Below are 18,730 nucleotides of genomic sequence, written 5' to 3' on the forward strand. Positions count from 1 at the left end.
GCTGAAATTTATTTCACAGTTCCTCCTAGCCCTCATTCTGTCAGATCATACTCCACACTCTCTGTGGCTTTATACATTTCCTGTCCCATCTTGTATTTGCTACCTTCTCAAGGGCATCCAACATGTCTAGTATCTGACCAGTATATGTTACAGATGGACAATTTTTCTGTGTTGAAACCATCTTTAAAGTGCTTTTTCAATGAGATGTTACTAGTATTAAGCCATAAGATATTGTTAATCTGTCTTCTTGAGATTAATATATAGTGACACTGTTTAATGCAACGGCATCTCAGCAAATTCACTTCATTACTGGAAATCCTGTTGCACTACACGGTTCTGTCTGGGCTCACAAGGGGCAATGCTGGGGGTCAGAGTATATTCAGTTGTACAGAGATCTCAGTGAACACCACTGTTCTCACTCTGAGCTATCACAGGCACTCAAGGTTACTGAAGGTTAAACATGGAGGTTGAATACCCAAAGCATAATGAAACTGAACCTACATATGAAACCTGGTCCCACTGGAATATATCACAACTATTCCATTCACTGCAGTGAGGTGACTTCACACTATGACAACTTCTATTTCTAAAGCACAAGGAGCATATCAGTGATATGGTATAACATGACTCAGCATGTCTGGAGATCCAGAGCAAGCGTTATAAGATAAAAAAATGAAAACGTTTACATTGACTTCAGAAAACACAATGTAAAATTAGTTTTGAAGGTGCTATCTTCTCTTTCCCACAAACACACGCACAAAAATATCTTTCACGAAAAAACAAGTTGGCAGATGTATTTTCTGAAGTACACACCCATACTTACCTGCATTTCTTGGCAAAAAGAAGCAGTTGGTCCAAAAAGAATCTGGCACTGTTCATCTGCAGTGTATGTCATTCCTGGGAGCTTGGAGGGAATAATCACAGAATTGAGGCTCTGAGGATTCGTCTGTAGCAGACAGTTACTGGCCTTTGACCTGGCAATATGCAGAGATTGATATGCTAAGCAATCAGTCTTAAACAGTCTGACTGTCACGCTGACTTACAGGTGCATTAGACATTAGAAGAATGTAGACTCAAGATTTTTTATTTTATTCATCAGCATTAGGATGCTATTCAGAGAAATGACTCCATGCAAATTAACGTCTGCTTTCTTGACAGAAGTATGTTCTGATGTTGCACATTTGCAGAAGGACAATATAAATAATCAGCAGTACTAGGAATTTCAGGAAAACTCTGGACAACATTTTATTGTCAATATTACATAACTGATTATGGTTTGGATAAAAATTAAAACAACTATATATAAGTAGACTATTGCTAATGACCTGACAGACATGTAGCTTGTTTTTCACACCAGTAGGATTTAAAATTAACATTTTCAGATATTCTCTATATACATTTAAAAATACATATACTTCTGAGCCGGTAGCCAAAAATCTAACCTCTCTCTCGACAACTGAACGTTTGAAAATGCTTAAGTTTATTTAATGCACCATGTTATGAAGATTTTATTTCCGCCTAGATTCAGTATAAATGTGTCAGACTGCAAATCTAACTTCTATTAACTATGTCAGTATCATAAAGCAGATTTGGGGACTGCTTTACTGTCGTAAGTAAATTCTCAACAGATAGATTTATGAATTCAAAATCCTATTTGGAGATAAAGCGTGAAAAATAATGTTTTCATTTGGTTTCTAGGCATACTATTTCCTATAAGATATCTCATAGTAAATTAAAAGAATTAATGTAACATAATTAAACTGAATAGTTAAATATTGAATGGCACAGCATAGATCACAGAATTCATATAATGTATAGAGGTCATTTTCTGTCTGGCATTCTTCAATACACACTATATTAATATATTTTAAAATATAAACATATTTAATATATAATTATATATGTTAATACAAGAACATATAAAAGGATGAATAATTGGTGAAAAGAGCTAAATATTAATTTGCCAAATAATATCTAGTTCATGATGAAAATTATTTTGATGGGCTATATAAACAGGACTTCCCTTTTAATATCCCACAAAAGGGGTAAAAAGCATTGAAAACTTATTTCAGGATACTTACTGCAACTATTTGTAAAAGACATAAAATAAGAGTTGTTTTTCTTGAATGATATACCTGAGAAATCTTTCCAGATCTTCCCTGCTGCACCGGGACCAAGAAACATCACCAAGATTCTGTCCTTTAATCCACTCTCCAGACATGATATGGAGACCATCTGCACAGGATGGGTGGTCATTGTCGTGGTTTATTCCCATGCTGAATTTTCAAGTGATTAGAAGTAAAACAAAGCACAACAAAATAACAAGTTTTTTTCAAAATGTTTATAAGTTAAATTCTTGCAAGATGCTAAAATATCACAGGGCTTATGTATATCACATGTATGATTTTTTTTTCTCCAAGATACCTTTCATAGAAGTACACATAACCATGTCTGAAGGACAAGACTACCATCTGAAAGGTAAAAGTGAAGCTTCATTCATTTGATGAGAAATACTAAATTCTAATCAGGTGTTCATTGTATATAACTTTTTGAATATTCAGAACTGCACAACTATTGCAGAATTGGACTTTTCTTGCTAGTGTGCAACAAAAGCGTTGTAAACTTCCTTTTTAAGATCGGGGAATCATTCTACATTTTGGCAGTGATTCTGTCTTAATTCCACATGGAACTGGTTGACTGAAATTTTATAGAATAGTAAAATGCTTCCTAGTTCAATTCATCACAACTAAAGAAAAATTGCCTGATTGTGTTTATCAACGTCTACTGTTAGAAACAACATTGATGAAGCAATTTATGTTGTATTTAATTTTAATTATTTTATTTTATTTTATTTTATTTTATTTTATTTTATTTTAAGACCCAGCATCCATATGCACCCAGGTGAGTTCTCAGATAGGGCACTGCAAGGCAATGAAAAATTCTAGTACAAATCTACTTCAAACTGCTGCTTTAACTAAAGTGAAGATTCATTATCATCTTCACTGTTAACATATAAAGAGAGGAAAAATATTTAATTAAAAAAAACCCAACAACACCTTTTTAAAGTGCTCAGAAGGAGCTAACTGCAAGCATGCTCCACTAGCATTAGGAGAATCAAATAAAATTCTCTCAGCTGTTTTTAAAAATAAGCATGTGACAACTCTCCAGAACAGTAAATTCAAAGTGGTGCTCAAATTTTGCATCCCATCTGCCCTGCAGAAAAGCAAAACCTTCTACTGAATAAAACTCTAAACCTTGTATTGATGACCTCAGTCAAAGAACAGTCAGATGGCTTGGAGACTGCAAAGATGGGAGAAGTTTGCTATTTCTGTAGAAAAACTGGAGTGAATCATGCTTTTTCATATTTTACCACAATGTAGTGGCCAAAGGGCAAAAAAGGCCTGCCACCCATCACTGAACACACAAGCTCATTTTTTTCCTTCACTCTATACCCAAATCCAATAATGACTAGATCAAAACATTACATCAAGTTTTGCAAGCTGCATAATATTGTGTTTAACAACAAAATGAATTTAAATCCCTTGTAGGGGCTTTTTGTGTCAAGACTTTTTATTTATTGATATTTTTTATCAGAGTACATGCTACACTTTGGAGCACTGGAACACCTGCTTCTGCTTTAATGGGATAGTTTTTGAGTTGCAAAGAGTTTAACCACAGTAAGCTAAACTCTTTTACTCACAGTTTCTCTTTTCCTAAATTTTCTGGAGGGACAAAAAATCTACATAAAAACACATTTACATTTTCCATACATTCTTCCTACACGTGACTATATCTTTTTATATATAATGCTTTATATACCAAACTTGAGATGTCCATAACTACAGACCTCTTAGTCTAAAAACAGTCCCTGGAAAAGTAACAGAGAAGATTGTGCTGGGTGCTACTGAGAGGCATTGAAAGAACAAGATTTTAATAAGGCCTTTGATACAGTCTCACACAACATCCTTCTGGACAAGTTATCCAAATGTGAGATGTAAAGAAACGTGCTATGCTGGGTGATGAACCGGCTGAACGGCAGCACTCAAAGAGTAGTAGTGAATGGGACTACATCTGGCTGGTGACCAGTCACTAGCAGTATCTCCCAGGGCTCAGTTCTAGGGCCAGTTCTGTTCAACATTGTTATCAGAGATCTGGATGCAGGAGTTGAAGGCATTCCTTGCAAGTTTGCTGACAATACTGATGTGGCTCTCTGGAGGGACAAGAGGCTTGCAGAGGGATCTAGGTAGATGGGAGCATTGGGCAAACATCAACAGCATGGACTTCCACAAAGGCAAAGGTTCTGCCAGGTTCTGCACCTGGGGCAGAGTGAGTAATGCCAGACACAGGCACAGACTGGAAGAGGAGTGGCTGGAGGGAGAGCAGCTCAGCAGAAAGGGACCTGGGGGTGCTGGTGACAGCAGGCTCAGCATGAGCCAGCAGTGTGCCCTGCCAGCCAAGCATTTGGCAGAAAACTGCATTTTGGGGTGCATTAACCACAGCATAGCCAGCCAGTCTGAAGAGATCATTCGATTGCTCTATTTAGCACTGGTGCAGGTCTGGGCTCCACAATGTAGAAAGGATGTCGAGATACTTGAAAGCATCCAGGGGAGAGCAACAAAGCTGGTAAAAGGGCTGGAAGGCAGGTCCTGTGAGGAGAGGTTTGTCTTGGGTTGTCCAGTCTGGAGAAGAGGAGGCCAAGAGGCAGCCTCATGGCTCTCAGCAACTCCTCGAGGAGGGGAAGGGCAGAGGGAGGTGCTGGCTTCTGCTCCCTAGAAACCCATGGCAGGACATATGAGAACCGCACAAAGCTGTGCCACAGGAGGTTCCAACTGGACATTAGGAAAAATGTACTTTCTGTGAGGACAGTAAATCACTGGAACAGACTTTCTAGAGAAGGTGGAAGCTTTGGAAACACTAGGTGATTTATGCATCATGCCTGTCAGTGTTCAAGAGGCACTGGGATAATTCACTTAATAATATACTTTAACTTTGGTTAGCTCTGAAGTACTGAGGCAATGATTTTTTCTTTATATCCCTTTTAGCTGAACCCTTCCCTTCCCTTCCCTTCCCTTCCCTTCCCTTCCCTTCCCTTCCCTTCCCTTCCCTTCCCTTCCCTTCCCTTCCCTTCCCTTCCCTTCCCTTCCCTTCCCTTCCCTTCCCTTCCCTTCCCTTCCCTTCCCTTCCCTTCCCTTCCCTTCCCTTCCCTTCCCTTCCCTTCCCCTCCCTCTTCTCTGTTCCCTTCTGTCCTGTCCTGTCCTGTCCCTCTAGAGTTTTATCTTAGAATAATAGAAACATTAAATCATTTAAATATGAAAAGATCATTAAAATCATAAAATCCAACATTTAACCAGGCACTGACAAGTCCACCATTGTCATTAAGCTCTACATCTACACATTTTTTGAAGACCTCTAGGGATGGTGACTTAACTACTTCCCTGGGCAGCCTGTTCCAATACTTCACAACCTTTTCAGCAAATATTTTTTTCCTAATGTGCAACCTAAACCTCCACTTTCACAACTTAAGGTCATTTCCCTTTATCCTATCACTTGTTGCCTGGGAGAAGAGCCCACTCCCTGCCTCAATATAGCCTACTTTAAGGTAATTGTAAACCACAATAAGGAGCCTTGAGCCTCCTTTTCTTCAGGCTAAACAAACTCAGCTCCCTCAGCCGCTCCTCATAAGACTTATTCTCTAGATTGTTAGACCCTTCACCAACTTCATTGCCCTTCTTTGGACAGGCTCCAGCACCCTGATGTTCTTCTTGTAGTGAGGGGCCAAGAATATCCATGCTAACTAGAATATCCATAAGAACTATGAAAAAAAACATTTAGAAACTCTAACAACACTTTGTTTTGCTGACTGCAGAAGAAATATATGTGGCTTACAGTTTTTCTATTTATATACTTTCCTATTTTGAAAGAAGACATTTATCAGTATCATATATGCACTGTGATTTACAATAAATCATTCACAACATACAAGTTCTCAAAACCTTGTTGAAGTCATTAATCACAGAACGGACGGCTCCTATTTTTCAGGGTGGGAATTATCATATTTACATGTTAATTGAAAAATTAAAAAAAATTAAAAATCAATTAAAATTTATTTCTGATAACAATTATTTTTCATCTGGCCTGAAAAGCAATTCTTGGATTCAGACTTTATTAGAGTATAAAATCATTAAGAGAAATCCATACTGAACTGAATCAAGATCTTAATTGTTTCAAAAAACAGTTACACCAGCCACTATTACATAAATGTACCACTGCAACCCTGTTTTTTAATGTACCATCACAGAATCATTCTGTGCATTCTATCAGTACAAGATTTCTGAAAAAAAAGAAAAAAAAGTGTATTTTAAGGTGAAAAGTGGTAAAATCTTTTCAATTTATAGCAATTGTGTATATGTGTAACATGAACGCTATTAAAAAGCTAACTCCAATCCTCTCCCAATATTTTAGCTCCTATACTTGTAAAGCTTCTATTTGACTTCAAATTTCAAGTACACTCCAAAAATGTCTGCACGAATACATCAATACTCATTCATCAATACATTCCCATTTACAAATTTAACACACTTAGCAAAATATTCAGCAAGTGGTGAAAACCACTTGTCCAAAGCCTCTGTCCATCAGAGAACACTGACTTCAAAAGCGATGTATAGGTCATTATGTTAATATCAACTAATGAGATCACTAGAGAGTATGCAAGAAGTTTGCTAAAAGACCAACAGAACCTGCTATGGAAAATTCTCAGAAATCAGTAATACATGCTGTACTGTTGATTTCCTCTACAGCATGGTAATAACTGCATGCTTTTATCTGACCTAGTATCAATTACATGATTGTATAAAGGCAGATATACAGTAGACTTGACTTCCTGTTTCACCACATATATATGCATTTATTTATGCAAAAAACAAGCTGAACAGTCAGTGCCACTTTTCTATCCAGCAAGAAAGTAACATAAGCATAGATATATACGTTTCTTATTTGAAAATCAAGGATATAAAAATATTTTAATGCTTACACTGATAATCATGGTATTTTCCTTAATGTACTGTCCACGTGAAAGAGACAACTGCATACTTTCACTAGAAGAAAGGCAACACAGAAACTGCCTGTGTAAGGTGCTGTTCTGTCTTTTCCTATAGAATTTAATATGCTAGCATTGGGCATATTGCCCTCTCTGTGCATAGGCTCCTGTCTCCAACAGCTGTGATCATTCAACCTCATGCCAGAGTAAAGCAACAACATGTGTATGTGGGAGAAAGACAAGTGAGTTTATGGTAAGAGGATAACTTTATAACATTCTGAAAAAACACAATTAACAAAGAAGTCAGTGCTGTACTTTAACAAGTAGTACATCATATCTACATGGAAACAAATCAATTAGTTTTAAGAACAGAAGCATTATTTTTACACCGATACATAAGAACATTCAGTCCATTCTGGACAGAGAATATATGCATGTCACGTAATATGAAAGTAGGAAGCATCTTATGGAAAGCATTCCCTAACTGCAATAACTTCAATATTAGCAATATTTGAACTCACACTATGCAACTAGACTCCATTAAAAAAAAAAAAAAAACAGTTTAAAAGTATTTTGACAAAGAGCAAAGAGCCTTGGCCAAATAAACTCCACTAACATTATACATGGTTGTCAAGTCAACTGAAAAAATATTTTTATCTTATAAAACCTCTCTTACTTGTTTAAAAAACATTGCCAGATTTTTTTTTTTTTTATTACTTGTGTGTGTGTGTGTGTTTGTAATATCATGAAGAAAGCTGGAACAGTCTATGCTAAATTTTGAAGATGATCCCTGTTGATGTTTAATGTGCACCATGAACAGTCCAAAGGAAAGACCTAATTTCTCTGTGCTTACAACTCAGGATTAAAACACGGGCCACTGAAAGTAGGAGACAAACGTTAGCTCCATTTTTCAGTGAAAAATTAATTTTTTTACACTTCAGTACCCCTGCAATGTGTACAACTGGATTCAAGATAGATAGACAACAGCATCTCTCTTACCATCAAGGGAAGTTTATATTCTTGCAGGCACAAAATGCATTCCAGTGTCAACCCACATACTGAAAAAGTACCAAGTATCACACTTCAATTTGATTTGATTATAGCTGACCACTAAGAAATAAAAGCTCTGTTATATCTCAAGAAATGGGCCTCATTCATTATTTGGTATTTAAATAAGTTAAATGAGGCTATTGCACACCCCTTCTGGAAAGAATTAAGTCTGCATTATAAAGTGCTGTTTTGTATTTCTTACTATAAGTCTCAAAAATTCTCCTACATGTGCTATGTTCATGTCATCAAATTTGCTCTGCAAGCCCACACACTTCCAGATGAAAAGCTTTTAATTTTTTATTATTCATTATTTTATTTGTGCTTTATAAATGGCAGATGATGACCTAGTTATCACCACCACACTCCATTTAAATGCATGGTCGTTCAGCTGAACAATAATGATGCTATTAAACTAGAAACAGGTAATGAAGGCACAAAGGCAAAACGGTATTAAATGGTATAATTTACGAGCAAATAGTTGGGAGAGTTCAGATAGCTGCAGAGAATTATTTTAGGTCTATCTCTTAATAAAACTGAATTTAAAAGATCATAGAGAATAGTAGCTCTTGTTCAGAGTTTTATAGAGTTGCTATATGCTACCATATATATATATATATGCATATATATGCTACCATAAAACAGATTAGAGAAGAGAGAGATTAGAAAAAACACAAGACCCTAAAGGAAAATCCAGCTACCCAAGGAACCAGGGGTACCTTGCTGAATATTCAGTACTGTAAATAGATTTTCAAATCCTAAAAGCTAATAGTTCAGCCAAAGAGAAACAAGCAGCAGAGGGATGGTGAGGATAAACTGCAGATCTAGGATAATAGCATTAGTTTAAACCTATGGTGGAATTAAAAGTATTGAAAAAAAATAATAATTCCCTTTATGAAGGCAATAGTAAGCCTCTGAATGCTGCTATTAGTTTGTACTTCTGATCTGGGTGGAATCAGTTTGACAACTGACTTTTTTCCTAATTAATATGTTATAAATGTTATATATTTTTACAAACGGCTACATATAATTTTTAAATTTACTCAAGCAATTTTTCAAAAATATTTATCCTGTAGAATTTTGCCATTCTGGCAAATAAAGTACAAGCATATAATGGATTGTATCCTTCTGAAAATAGGAATAACTTTTAATTATAAAGCATTACTAATTACAAAGTATTATTCTCTGTATTATTTCCACTGTTCTCTTTTTTGTTGTTGTGTGCAGGATTATCTTAGAATGATAAAAACCTGGTTTTACTATGTTTAAGATTTGAAAACTACAAGGTTTAAAAACTTACATGACATTTACTAGTTCAATGATTCCTTCTACCAATTTGTGTAATCTGAAATTTTGCGTATTGCATTATCAAAAGGACATATTTTATAAATGAAAATAACACCACTTATGCTACCACAGACAGATTACATGGAAGCTGCACTGCTTTATTAGTACTTGTGTTGCACCTATAAGATAAAAATCTAAAGTGTTATGACATTATTATCTTCATAGTGAAAACGATGTTGTAAAGTCAGGTTTCTATAAGTTATTTTCTATATAGCTGCGTTCTGTAAAGTTATTTTAAACAATTAATGCAAAAAGTAGGTATTGCATGTTTGTTGTGTTGTGTTTTTTGTTTTTAATTCCATTTTAATGTTTTCAATTCCAGTTAGTGAAAAATAATTCTTGGATTAATATTTTATAAGTGTTTTTAAACATATGAGTGTTTCACAGATCACTGCATAAACAGGATAAGACTCATGAATTATTGACACTGAAGTGAATTGAAAGGCCAGCTACAGAAAACCTAAGATGGTAAAAGGTAAAAGACAATTTCTTTAAAAAAAAAAAAACTTTGTCTTTAATGGAAGAATCTGAAGGAAGAGGAAACTTCAGTCCTCTTATTAACAATCAGATGTTTAAAATAAATAAAAAATAATAATAAAAAAAGAAATATGTTTACCCAATGAATATTTCTCTTTTGTCAATCATTGCTAGGACCTAAGACACCCATAACTTAGATTACTTTTTCAATCTTGAAACCATTGGGTAAAAAATACAACTTGTATACTAATATACTTCTGTTAACATATACTGCATGTTGGTTTCCACCTGAGTGTTCATGTTTTGCTAAACAGCTGCCTTTCTCTCTATCGCTCTAACATTTCTAGCATCAAGCTTCAAGAGGCTGGATCTAGACACAGGATGGTGTCCTTCTCCTTTGGCTTAAGTATATAAATAATCTAAAGCTTTGATGTGACAGTTGTATTTAGCATACATACACCCCCCACTAGATTTTTTTTTAACAGAAAGTATACAATACAAAAGAATTATTCACCTCTGGCAAATACGACACCCCTGCCATATCCTGCAATCCGCACTACTTCAAGATAAACAGTTATGTCTACAGTTTGTATCTTTAAGCCTATGCTAAGAAAAACATTGACATATAACGTCTTCAAGAAAATTTGTAATTAGAAAAAAAAAGAAAAACAATCCTTTGAGCTATTGTGTATTCAGTGAATAGATAAAAAGATACTAAGCCTCTTTAAAACAGAAACATTGACACACTATTACAATACTTTGAACATTTTTACAGTTATTTTAGATGTATCAGAATATCAGTTCAAGTTATGCATTCTGTAGGCTGTTGTTCACCTCCTAACAGTTCACTTTAGAAATGTAATTAAAAGGAATGTTAACTACAAATCCACCTGGGAATTCTACAGTCTGGCAGAAATGGAAGACTTGCTATCTTGCTAGAGAAAGACTTGACTAATCTTCTAAATTTCAAGTGTAAAATTATGCAAACTTACTAAAAATGTTGATGCAGTACTACTTCACTGTCTCATTTCTTCACTGCTTCATTTCTTTCTGAGGTCTTTCTTTCTTCAGCTGTCTAGCTGGGCACTGTTGTGATGTGTGATAAAATAAGATCTTTCTTCAGCCTCCATCCTTAGAACTGGACTAAGCAAAACTTTTTTCTTTTTTCTTTCTTTTAATGATTTTGAAAAAACATATGCATTTTCAAAGTAAGAGTTAAGTGAAAATGCAAAGTGTGTAATAAGCTGCATCCTCTTCTGTCATCTCTATTTCTGTGTTGGAAAATGTCCAGACTATGAGAAGTTTTGTATGCTATACCCATCTGCCCAGTAAGATCATAGGCTGATTTAAATAATGTCTGTGAATCACAGTTACTTACTTTAATAGGTATGCAGAAAGATCAGAGGCTACTGCTTTTGAAATAACTTACTGACTAAACAATGCAAACTGAATGTCAGAATACAAGGTGATCTCAACAACATTGTGATTGTTTTTGTGGGAAAACGTTATTTTTTGCCATTGTTTTTTATTTACTATTATTGGACAGTACCAACCATCCTTCCCATAGGGATAAATGTCAAATACTTTGAACTTCACTAATATCAGTTAAAAAGGAAAAAAAAAAAGACTAAAATCAGTGCACCATGGGGTTTTTATTGCAATACTTTCAAACAGTATGGATTCTCTTCTTAATATGATAGGAAAAAAAAAAGGGCAGTATTTGAGATGAAAATATGGGGTGATTCCCATAAAAATTGTGTGTGAAATCAAAAATATGTAATGCTGAAATGCAAAGTAAAAATCCTCTATTAACTTTTAATAAAAGAAAAAAAAAGAAAAGGGAAAGAATCTTTCTTGACAAGAGAGAAGAGAAAATGCAACAAAATTAGTTTCTTGATTAAACAAGTACTATGCTTTATAGGAAATAAAAAATCCTTCAGTGTGAACATTTTTGAACAAACACTGCAGGAAATGCTACCACAGACGTTAAAATGATTCCAAAAATGGTATAAAAATTTGTATGTGTTATATGCAGCTAACCACCAGCTGCAGAGAAGTATATTGATTTGACTGTAAATTCATCAATGACATAAATATGTTTAGAGGAAAGCTAATTTCTTTTAGTTTGTTGTGCATGTATTTCAGAAATTGTAAAGCTCAACTTTGCAAACTGCAGCAGCTGTATTTTTCAATATGTATCTCTCCAAGTTATATTCTCCTGTTTACTCTTCAGAAGACAGTTAACGGTAATATTATTTTGAACAACAACAAAAAAAAATCAGTAATGATGAAAATCAGTCAAAATAGTTAAAGCTCAACATCTCAAAGTCAGGCTGCTTCTATATCAGACTGCCTACAGCAATGGATATTTATACAACTAAAGACAGATTAATATCTGTATCTACCTATCTACATTTGGGCTGAGAAACCTACCTTTGGACACTGTTGTCCAAAAAAAAAAATAAATAATGATGCAGTTGGGAGGCTACAATATCAGGCAAGCACTTCCCCACCACCTTCTATCCAGTCCCTGTAGACCATGGGATCAGGACTTTATGAGAGAGAGAAGGAAGAAAGTAGATTATTTTGGGACAGGTTACCAGACATGATCCCAAGAGATACAGAAGTTCTCCAGCAGCATCTTTCTTACTTAGATGTCACTATCATGGAAAGGAAAAACATTGACCCCAAAGTAACCTGAGTCGGGATGCTTGGAAGTAAATGCCCTGATAAAGAACAACCCCAAAGTGATAGTGTGGACATTATCAAATAAAGAATTAGATTAATTATTAGCAAATACAGTACCTATCTTAACACACCAGTTCAATATACTCTTGGTTAAATAACCTACATTTTGCAAACACCCTTTAAGTCAATAATTTATAAATAAATCAGAGGCGGCTAAATATATGATATGAAGTAGAGTTATTCTTACAGGATGTTAGCATTTAAAGATAGGTATATTTTGAGATATTAATAGACTTCGAAAAATTCATTCACTTAATGTGTATAATGAAGCAATTTTCTCACATTTGAACGTTCCACTGCTTGGAACTTTAGGGCCCCAAATTTTAATTAGACTGTCTCCTTCCTGCTACTATACAAATTATCCAAACAATAAGAAAAAACATCCAGAATTTTAAGATATTTGAATTTAGGCATATGTCTTTCTGCATAGGAATTACAAACAAACAAATAAAACAAAAACAAAAAGGTAATACAATGGCCATAGTTTCATATCAATGACAGGGAAATAGAAACACATAAAACAGAAAAAATAAGTACACAAACTAACACTAAAGTGGTATTTTAAAGCAAAAATAAAGAAAAAAATGTTTATAGGAGCCAAGAAATTAAGTTCTCGGCCTCCTAGATTCAGAAATCCTACTCACTTTTAACTTACTAATTAATACTAAGTAATTTATAATTCACTGTTAGCAAATAAATAAGTAAATGAAAAACAAAAGCAGAGTATTAAAAGTTTTAATATGTCAGAAGAGAAGGTTTGGAGCTGGAAAAAAAAAATAGTACCATTCAAGCCATTAATAAAATAAAATATAGCCATATTGATCTCAATAGTTTCATAGTTTTACTTTCACTTGAATCAAAAGCATGAGTAAGGGACTGCAGTACAAACATGCAAAATGCACTCCACTAATTAAGTCAATTGCTAAGAAACTGCAATCGTACTGAAACAGTGTTGCAATTGAGAAACCTCAAAAGACTACTACCTATACCATAAGCTCCATTACTTTCATTAGTTTTCTTTCAAAAATATTCCTCAGTTTACCACATCTGCACTTATTTCTGCAGGGTTTTTATCTTCAACAATTGCTTATGTCATCATTTCATACTGTGGTGCACTATTTATGATTCATTTATGATTCATTTCCTAATGAACTAAAACATGTTCTGAGCATTACAAGAAATTAATTTGGCTGCCTTCTCTGAACACAAAAATGAACAGAAAAAACATATAGGGAGGTTTTTCCTTCCTATGTGGTTAAATAGCGTTAAAGTGTAACTTTTTAACTTTCTAATTCCTATATTCCGGAATGTAAAAGAAATGTAAGTAAAAAAGTACCCAAATAAGAATATTATCTGCTGCATATCTAAAAGAAAACTGTTTCATGTAAGAAGAGAAAGGTGCTAGTGAAGCTGGCAATTTCAAATCATGGATTGCTCCTTTAAATTCTATTTCCAGCGTGGAAAATTGTATGTTGATAAGATAACACAACTACAATCCTAATAATAATTTTGTTTAGAAAGATGAACACCAACTGCTTGGTATATTTCAAGTAAAAACGTTAAGTGTTAATTATCTAACACATTCTTTGGCAGACTGCCTAAAACTTGCCTGCACCTCCTTTTTGTCTAGTGTGATAATACAACAGCAAGTGTTCTTGTAGCCAAAAGAATTAGAAATAAGGTACTCAGTATCACTATTCTGCAGAACTAATATTTAATGTTGACTATAAAGAGCATAATGTGTACATAATAGAGATTTTTATTCAACAGTCAAAGAACCATCATAACCCTTTCAAGAACAAGGTGCTATTCAAGACTTATTTTTGCATTTCTTTTGCAAAACTGAAAGCCAAACCAGTTTTTCCCAACAACTTTTAGTTTCTCTGCTGCCCAGATAGGCTGCAATGATACCTGTGATTCCCTTTGAATTGCCTTATTCTGATGAAATAATATCAACTTTAAAATATGGTGTCATAAAATAGAAGGAAGACAGACAAATAACATTTGAATAGTGTATTTAGAAAGGATCAGGGAGGCTTGATATAAGGAGTATGTATGAATTAAGACAGAAATTATTTGAGGGACTCTTCTGGCAAAATAATCTCATTGACAGTTATAAATTAGCACTATTACTTTAGAGATATACATACCAGAACGTATTTTCCTCTGTGGGAAAAAAAAAAATTAAAAAAAATCAGAATCATTCAGCTGGAAGGGATCTACTTAAATTACTGAGTCCAATTGCCTGAACATTTCAGGGCTAACTAGAAGTTAAAACATATTATTAAGGGTTCCTTAATGGTGTTATCCTAATAAACACCAGCAGGCATGGGGCATCAACCACCTCTCCGGGAAGCCTGTTCCAGTGATTTACTATCCTCACAGAAAGTACATTTTTCTTACTGTCCATTTGGAACCTCCTGTGGCACAGCTTTGTGCCATTCCCACGTGTCCTGTCATCAGTTCCTAGGGACCAGAGGGCAGCACCTCCCTCTGCCCTTCCCCTCCTCGAGGAGTTGCTGAGAGCCATGAGGTTGCCTCTTGGCCTCCTCTTCTCCAGACTGGACAACCCAAGACAAACCTCTCCTCACAGGACCTGCCTTCCAGCCCTTTTACCAGCTTTGTTGCTCTCCCCTGGATGCTTTCAAGTATCTCGACATCCTTTCTACATTGTGGAGCCCAGACCTGCACCAGTGCTAAATAGAGCAATCGAATGATCTCTTCAGACTGGCTGGCTATGCTGTGGTTAATGCACCCCAAAATGCAGTTTTCTGCCAAATGCTTGGCTGGCAGGGCACACTGCTGGCTCATGCTGAGCCTGCTGTCACCAGCACCCCCAGGTCCCTTTCTGCTGAGCTGCTCTCCCTCCAGCCACTCCTCTTCCAGTCTGTGCCTGTGTCTGGCATTACTCACTCTGCCCCAGGTGCAGAACCTGGCAGAACCTTTGCCTTTGTGGAAGTCCATGCTGTTGATGTTTGCCCAATGCTCCCATCTACCTAGATCCCTCTGCAAGCCTCTTGTCCCTCCAGAGAGCCACATCAGTATTGTCAGCAAACTTGCAAGGAATGCCTTCAACTCCTGCATCCAGATCTCTGATAACAATGTTGAACAGAACTGGCCCTAGAACTGAGCCCTGGGAGATACTGCTAGTGACTGGTCACCAGCCAGATGTAGTCCCATTCACTACTACTCTTTGAGTGCTGCCGTTCAGCCGGTTCATCACCCAGCATAGCATGTTTCTTTACATCTCACATTTGGATAACTTGTCCAGAAGGATGCTGTGTGAGACTGTATCAAAGGCCTTATTAAAATCCAGGAAGTTTGCATACACAACCTTATATCATCCACCTAGTGGGTGACCTTATCATAGACGGAGTTCGGATTACTAAAGTCAGACTTCCCCTTGTTGACTATGCCTTATAACAGCTTTATTCTTCCAATGCCTCTCAGTAACACCCAACACAATCCTCTATGTAACTTTTCCGGAGCCTAAGGTTAGACTAACAGGTCTGTATTTTCCTAGGTCTTCTCTCATGCTCTTTTTGTAGATGGGTATAATGTTGGGCTAGCTTCCAGTCAGCAGGTATTTCCCCAGACTACCACTACCTTCCCCAGACTACCACTACCTCTGGTAAATTGCTGAGAGGGGTCCAGCTATAACATCCGTGAATTCTCTCAGCATTCTGGGGTGAGTTTTACTCCTTAAAACAAAAAGTTTTAACTATTTCATAATCACTGTGGCCATGACAGATACTTGCTGTCAGCTCTCCCACAAGACTAGATCTTCCTTGTCCTCAAACAACAAGTCTAGGAGGGTACCTTTGCTAGTTGATTTTGTAAGTGCTTGTGACAGGAAATTATCTTCAACATGCTTTAGGAATTTCTCAGACTTGCTTGTTGCAGCAGTATGATATTCCCTGTTTATGTCTGGGAAATTGAAATCTTCAAAAAATGAGGGCAACCAATCCCAAGAATACCATTAATTGCCTACAGAATACTTCATCCATGCCATCATGCTCTGTGTGGTTGATAGGAGACACCTACGATGTCATCTGCTTTGCTATCCATCCCCTTAATCCTCACCCAGAGGCTCTCTACCATGTCATCCCTAATGGCAAGGAATGTACAACCTAATCTCTCCCTTACTTACAGCACAACACCTCTACCTCATCTGCCCTGCTTATCCATCCTGAACAGCCAATAATCCTCCAGCTTGGAAATCCAGTCTTTGCACTTGTCCCTCCCAGTCTCATTAATACCAATGATATCAGAGCTCTGGAAAAGGAACAAAGCTTCCAGTTTGTCCCACTTGTTCTTCATACTGCATGTGTTCATATACAAGCACTTCAGCTGTGCTCTTGATTTTGCAGTGCTCCCTGAAGCAGGTCCTCCCATTAGCCTTGTCATCCTCAGATGGTGCTGGACCATCCCTTGGCTTAAACTCAGTGTTTCTGATGGTACACCATTCCCTGGTGATACTAGTTTAAAACCTTCCCAGTCAGCCTCATCAGGTTACAGGCAAAGAAATATTTATCCCATTGAGATGGACCCCGTCAGGCCCCAGCAGACCTTTCATCTCAAAGACCTTTCTATGGTTATAAAACACAAAATTCTAGCAGAGGCACCACCAGTCTTGGAGCCAGGCATTGATCACCTGAGCTCACTTTCTTCTTTCTCTGTCTCTCCTCTTTACTGAGAGGATTGAGAAAAACACTGTGCTTCTGAGTCCTTTAGTTTTCTCCACAGGGCCCTGAAATCTCTTGTGGTAGACCTCAGGCTTCCTGTAGCTAAATCACTGGTATCATCTTGAAAGAGGAGGAGAGGATAATAGTCTGAAGGCTGTATTGTCCTTGAAAGCTCACTGGAAACATCCCTGATCCAAGCGCCATGGAGGCAGCAAACTTCTCTGTGAAGAAGGTCTGGTCTGAAGATGGGATCCTCTGTGCCCTTCAGGAGTGAAGACAGGTAATTTTCTTCCTAGTACCTGATACAGTGCTGTGTTTTGGGTTTAGGATGAAAATACTGTTGATAACATAACAGTGTTTTAGTTGTTGCTGAGCACAGAGCCAAGGACTTTTCAGCTTCTCACACTGCCCTGCCAGCAAGGAGGCTGGGGGCGCACAAGAAGGTGGGAGGTGACACAGCCAGAACTTAGCCCAACTGGCCAAAGGGATGTCCCATGCCATGTAGTGTCACGCTCAGCAATAAAACTTGTGGGAGGTGTCTAGGGAGGGCTGCCATTACTCAGGGATTGGCTGGGCATTGGTCAGAGGGTGTTGATCAACTGTGTCGTTGTTGTTTCCTTTTTTATTAAATTGCTCTTAACCCAACCCACAAGTTCTTGCACTTTCAGCTTCTTTAATTTTTCCCCCATCCCACTTGGGGGGAGTGAGTGAACAGCTGTGTAATGCTGAGCTGCCTGCCAGTTTAAACCATAACATCTATGCCTATCGTGAGTTAGTAGGAGCTATAAACTCTTCTGTTTTGCTCTGTCCTAAAAAGAGAAAGGCACAGAGAAGGGTATGGCTTCTCTCATTCATAAGAAAGGCTGCTGTTCCTGACTAAGTACACATAGTGGTTTATTCTTCTATATTTTTCCAGAAGAATCTGCCAAACGTTTTCCTGGTGAAGTTGAACTTGGAGAAAGTTGCTGGACTAACAATTAGGAGATTTAAAAATTCTTAGTTTACCCCACAGACACATATTTTGGAAAGAGAAAAACACTACCAATGTAGTGATGCAACTATCTCAGCAAACCTCTCTCTGTTTCTTTCTTAAAATAGAAAAGTCATTAAATTGTAAGTAGCAGGTGGACTGTATGCATATCGACCCAGGCACCAAGAAAGGCTTCACTCTTTCTCTCACAGCTAATCTGTAAGAGGAGATCAAAACAAACAATAAACAAATACTTTGTCTAAATATGAGACAAAATGCTACAAGTCAAACGCCTTAATTTAGTGACTGTTACTAATATGAACTCTAGTGTGCACAGTTCTACCAGTCAAACTGACCACTACAGCACCTGAAGTTTCTCATTACATTTGTGATTAGATGATTTTCAAGTATGTGAAGGAC

At 36.6% G+C, this 18,730-nt stretch overlaps 1 protein-coding gene across 1 annotated transcript in view; it reads right to left on the reverse strand.

Moving 5' to 3' along the window:
- Positions 1 to 18,730, reverse strand: part of ADAMTS19 (ADAM metallopeptidase with thrombospondin type 1 motif 19) — a 164,945-nt gene that overhangs the window by 63,902 nt on the left and 82,313 nt on the right. The window contains exons 9-10 of the mRNA XM_035569920.1: positions 2,136 to 2,276; positions 824 to 974 (exon numbers count right to left, since the gene is read on the reverse strand). Of these exons, the coding sequence (XP_035425813.1) occupies positions 824 to 974; positions 2,136 to 2,276 (292 nt within the window). The remainder of the gene's footprint in view (positions 1 to 823; positions 975 to 2,135; positions 2,277 to 18,730) is intronic.

This window comes from Cygnus atratus, chromosome Z (assembly GCF_013377495.2).
Source record: "Cygnus atratus isolate AKBS03 ecotype Queensland, Australia chromosome Z, CAtr_DNAZoo_HiC_assembly, whole genome shotgun sequence".
Lineage (NCBI taxonomy): Eukaryota > Metazoa > Chordata > Aves > Anseriformes > Anatidae > Cygnus > Cygnus atratus.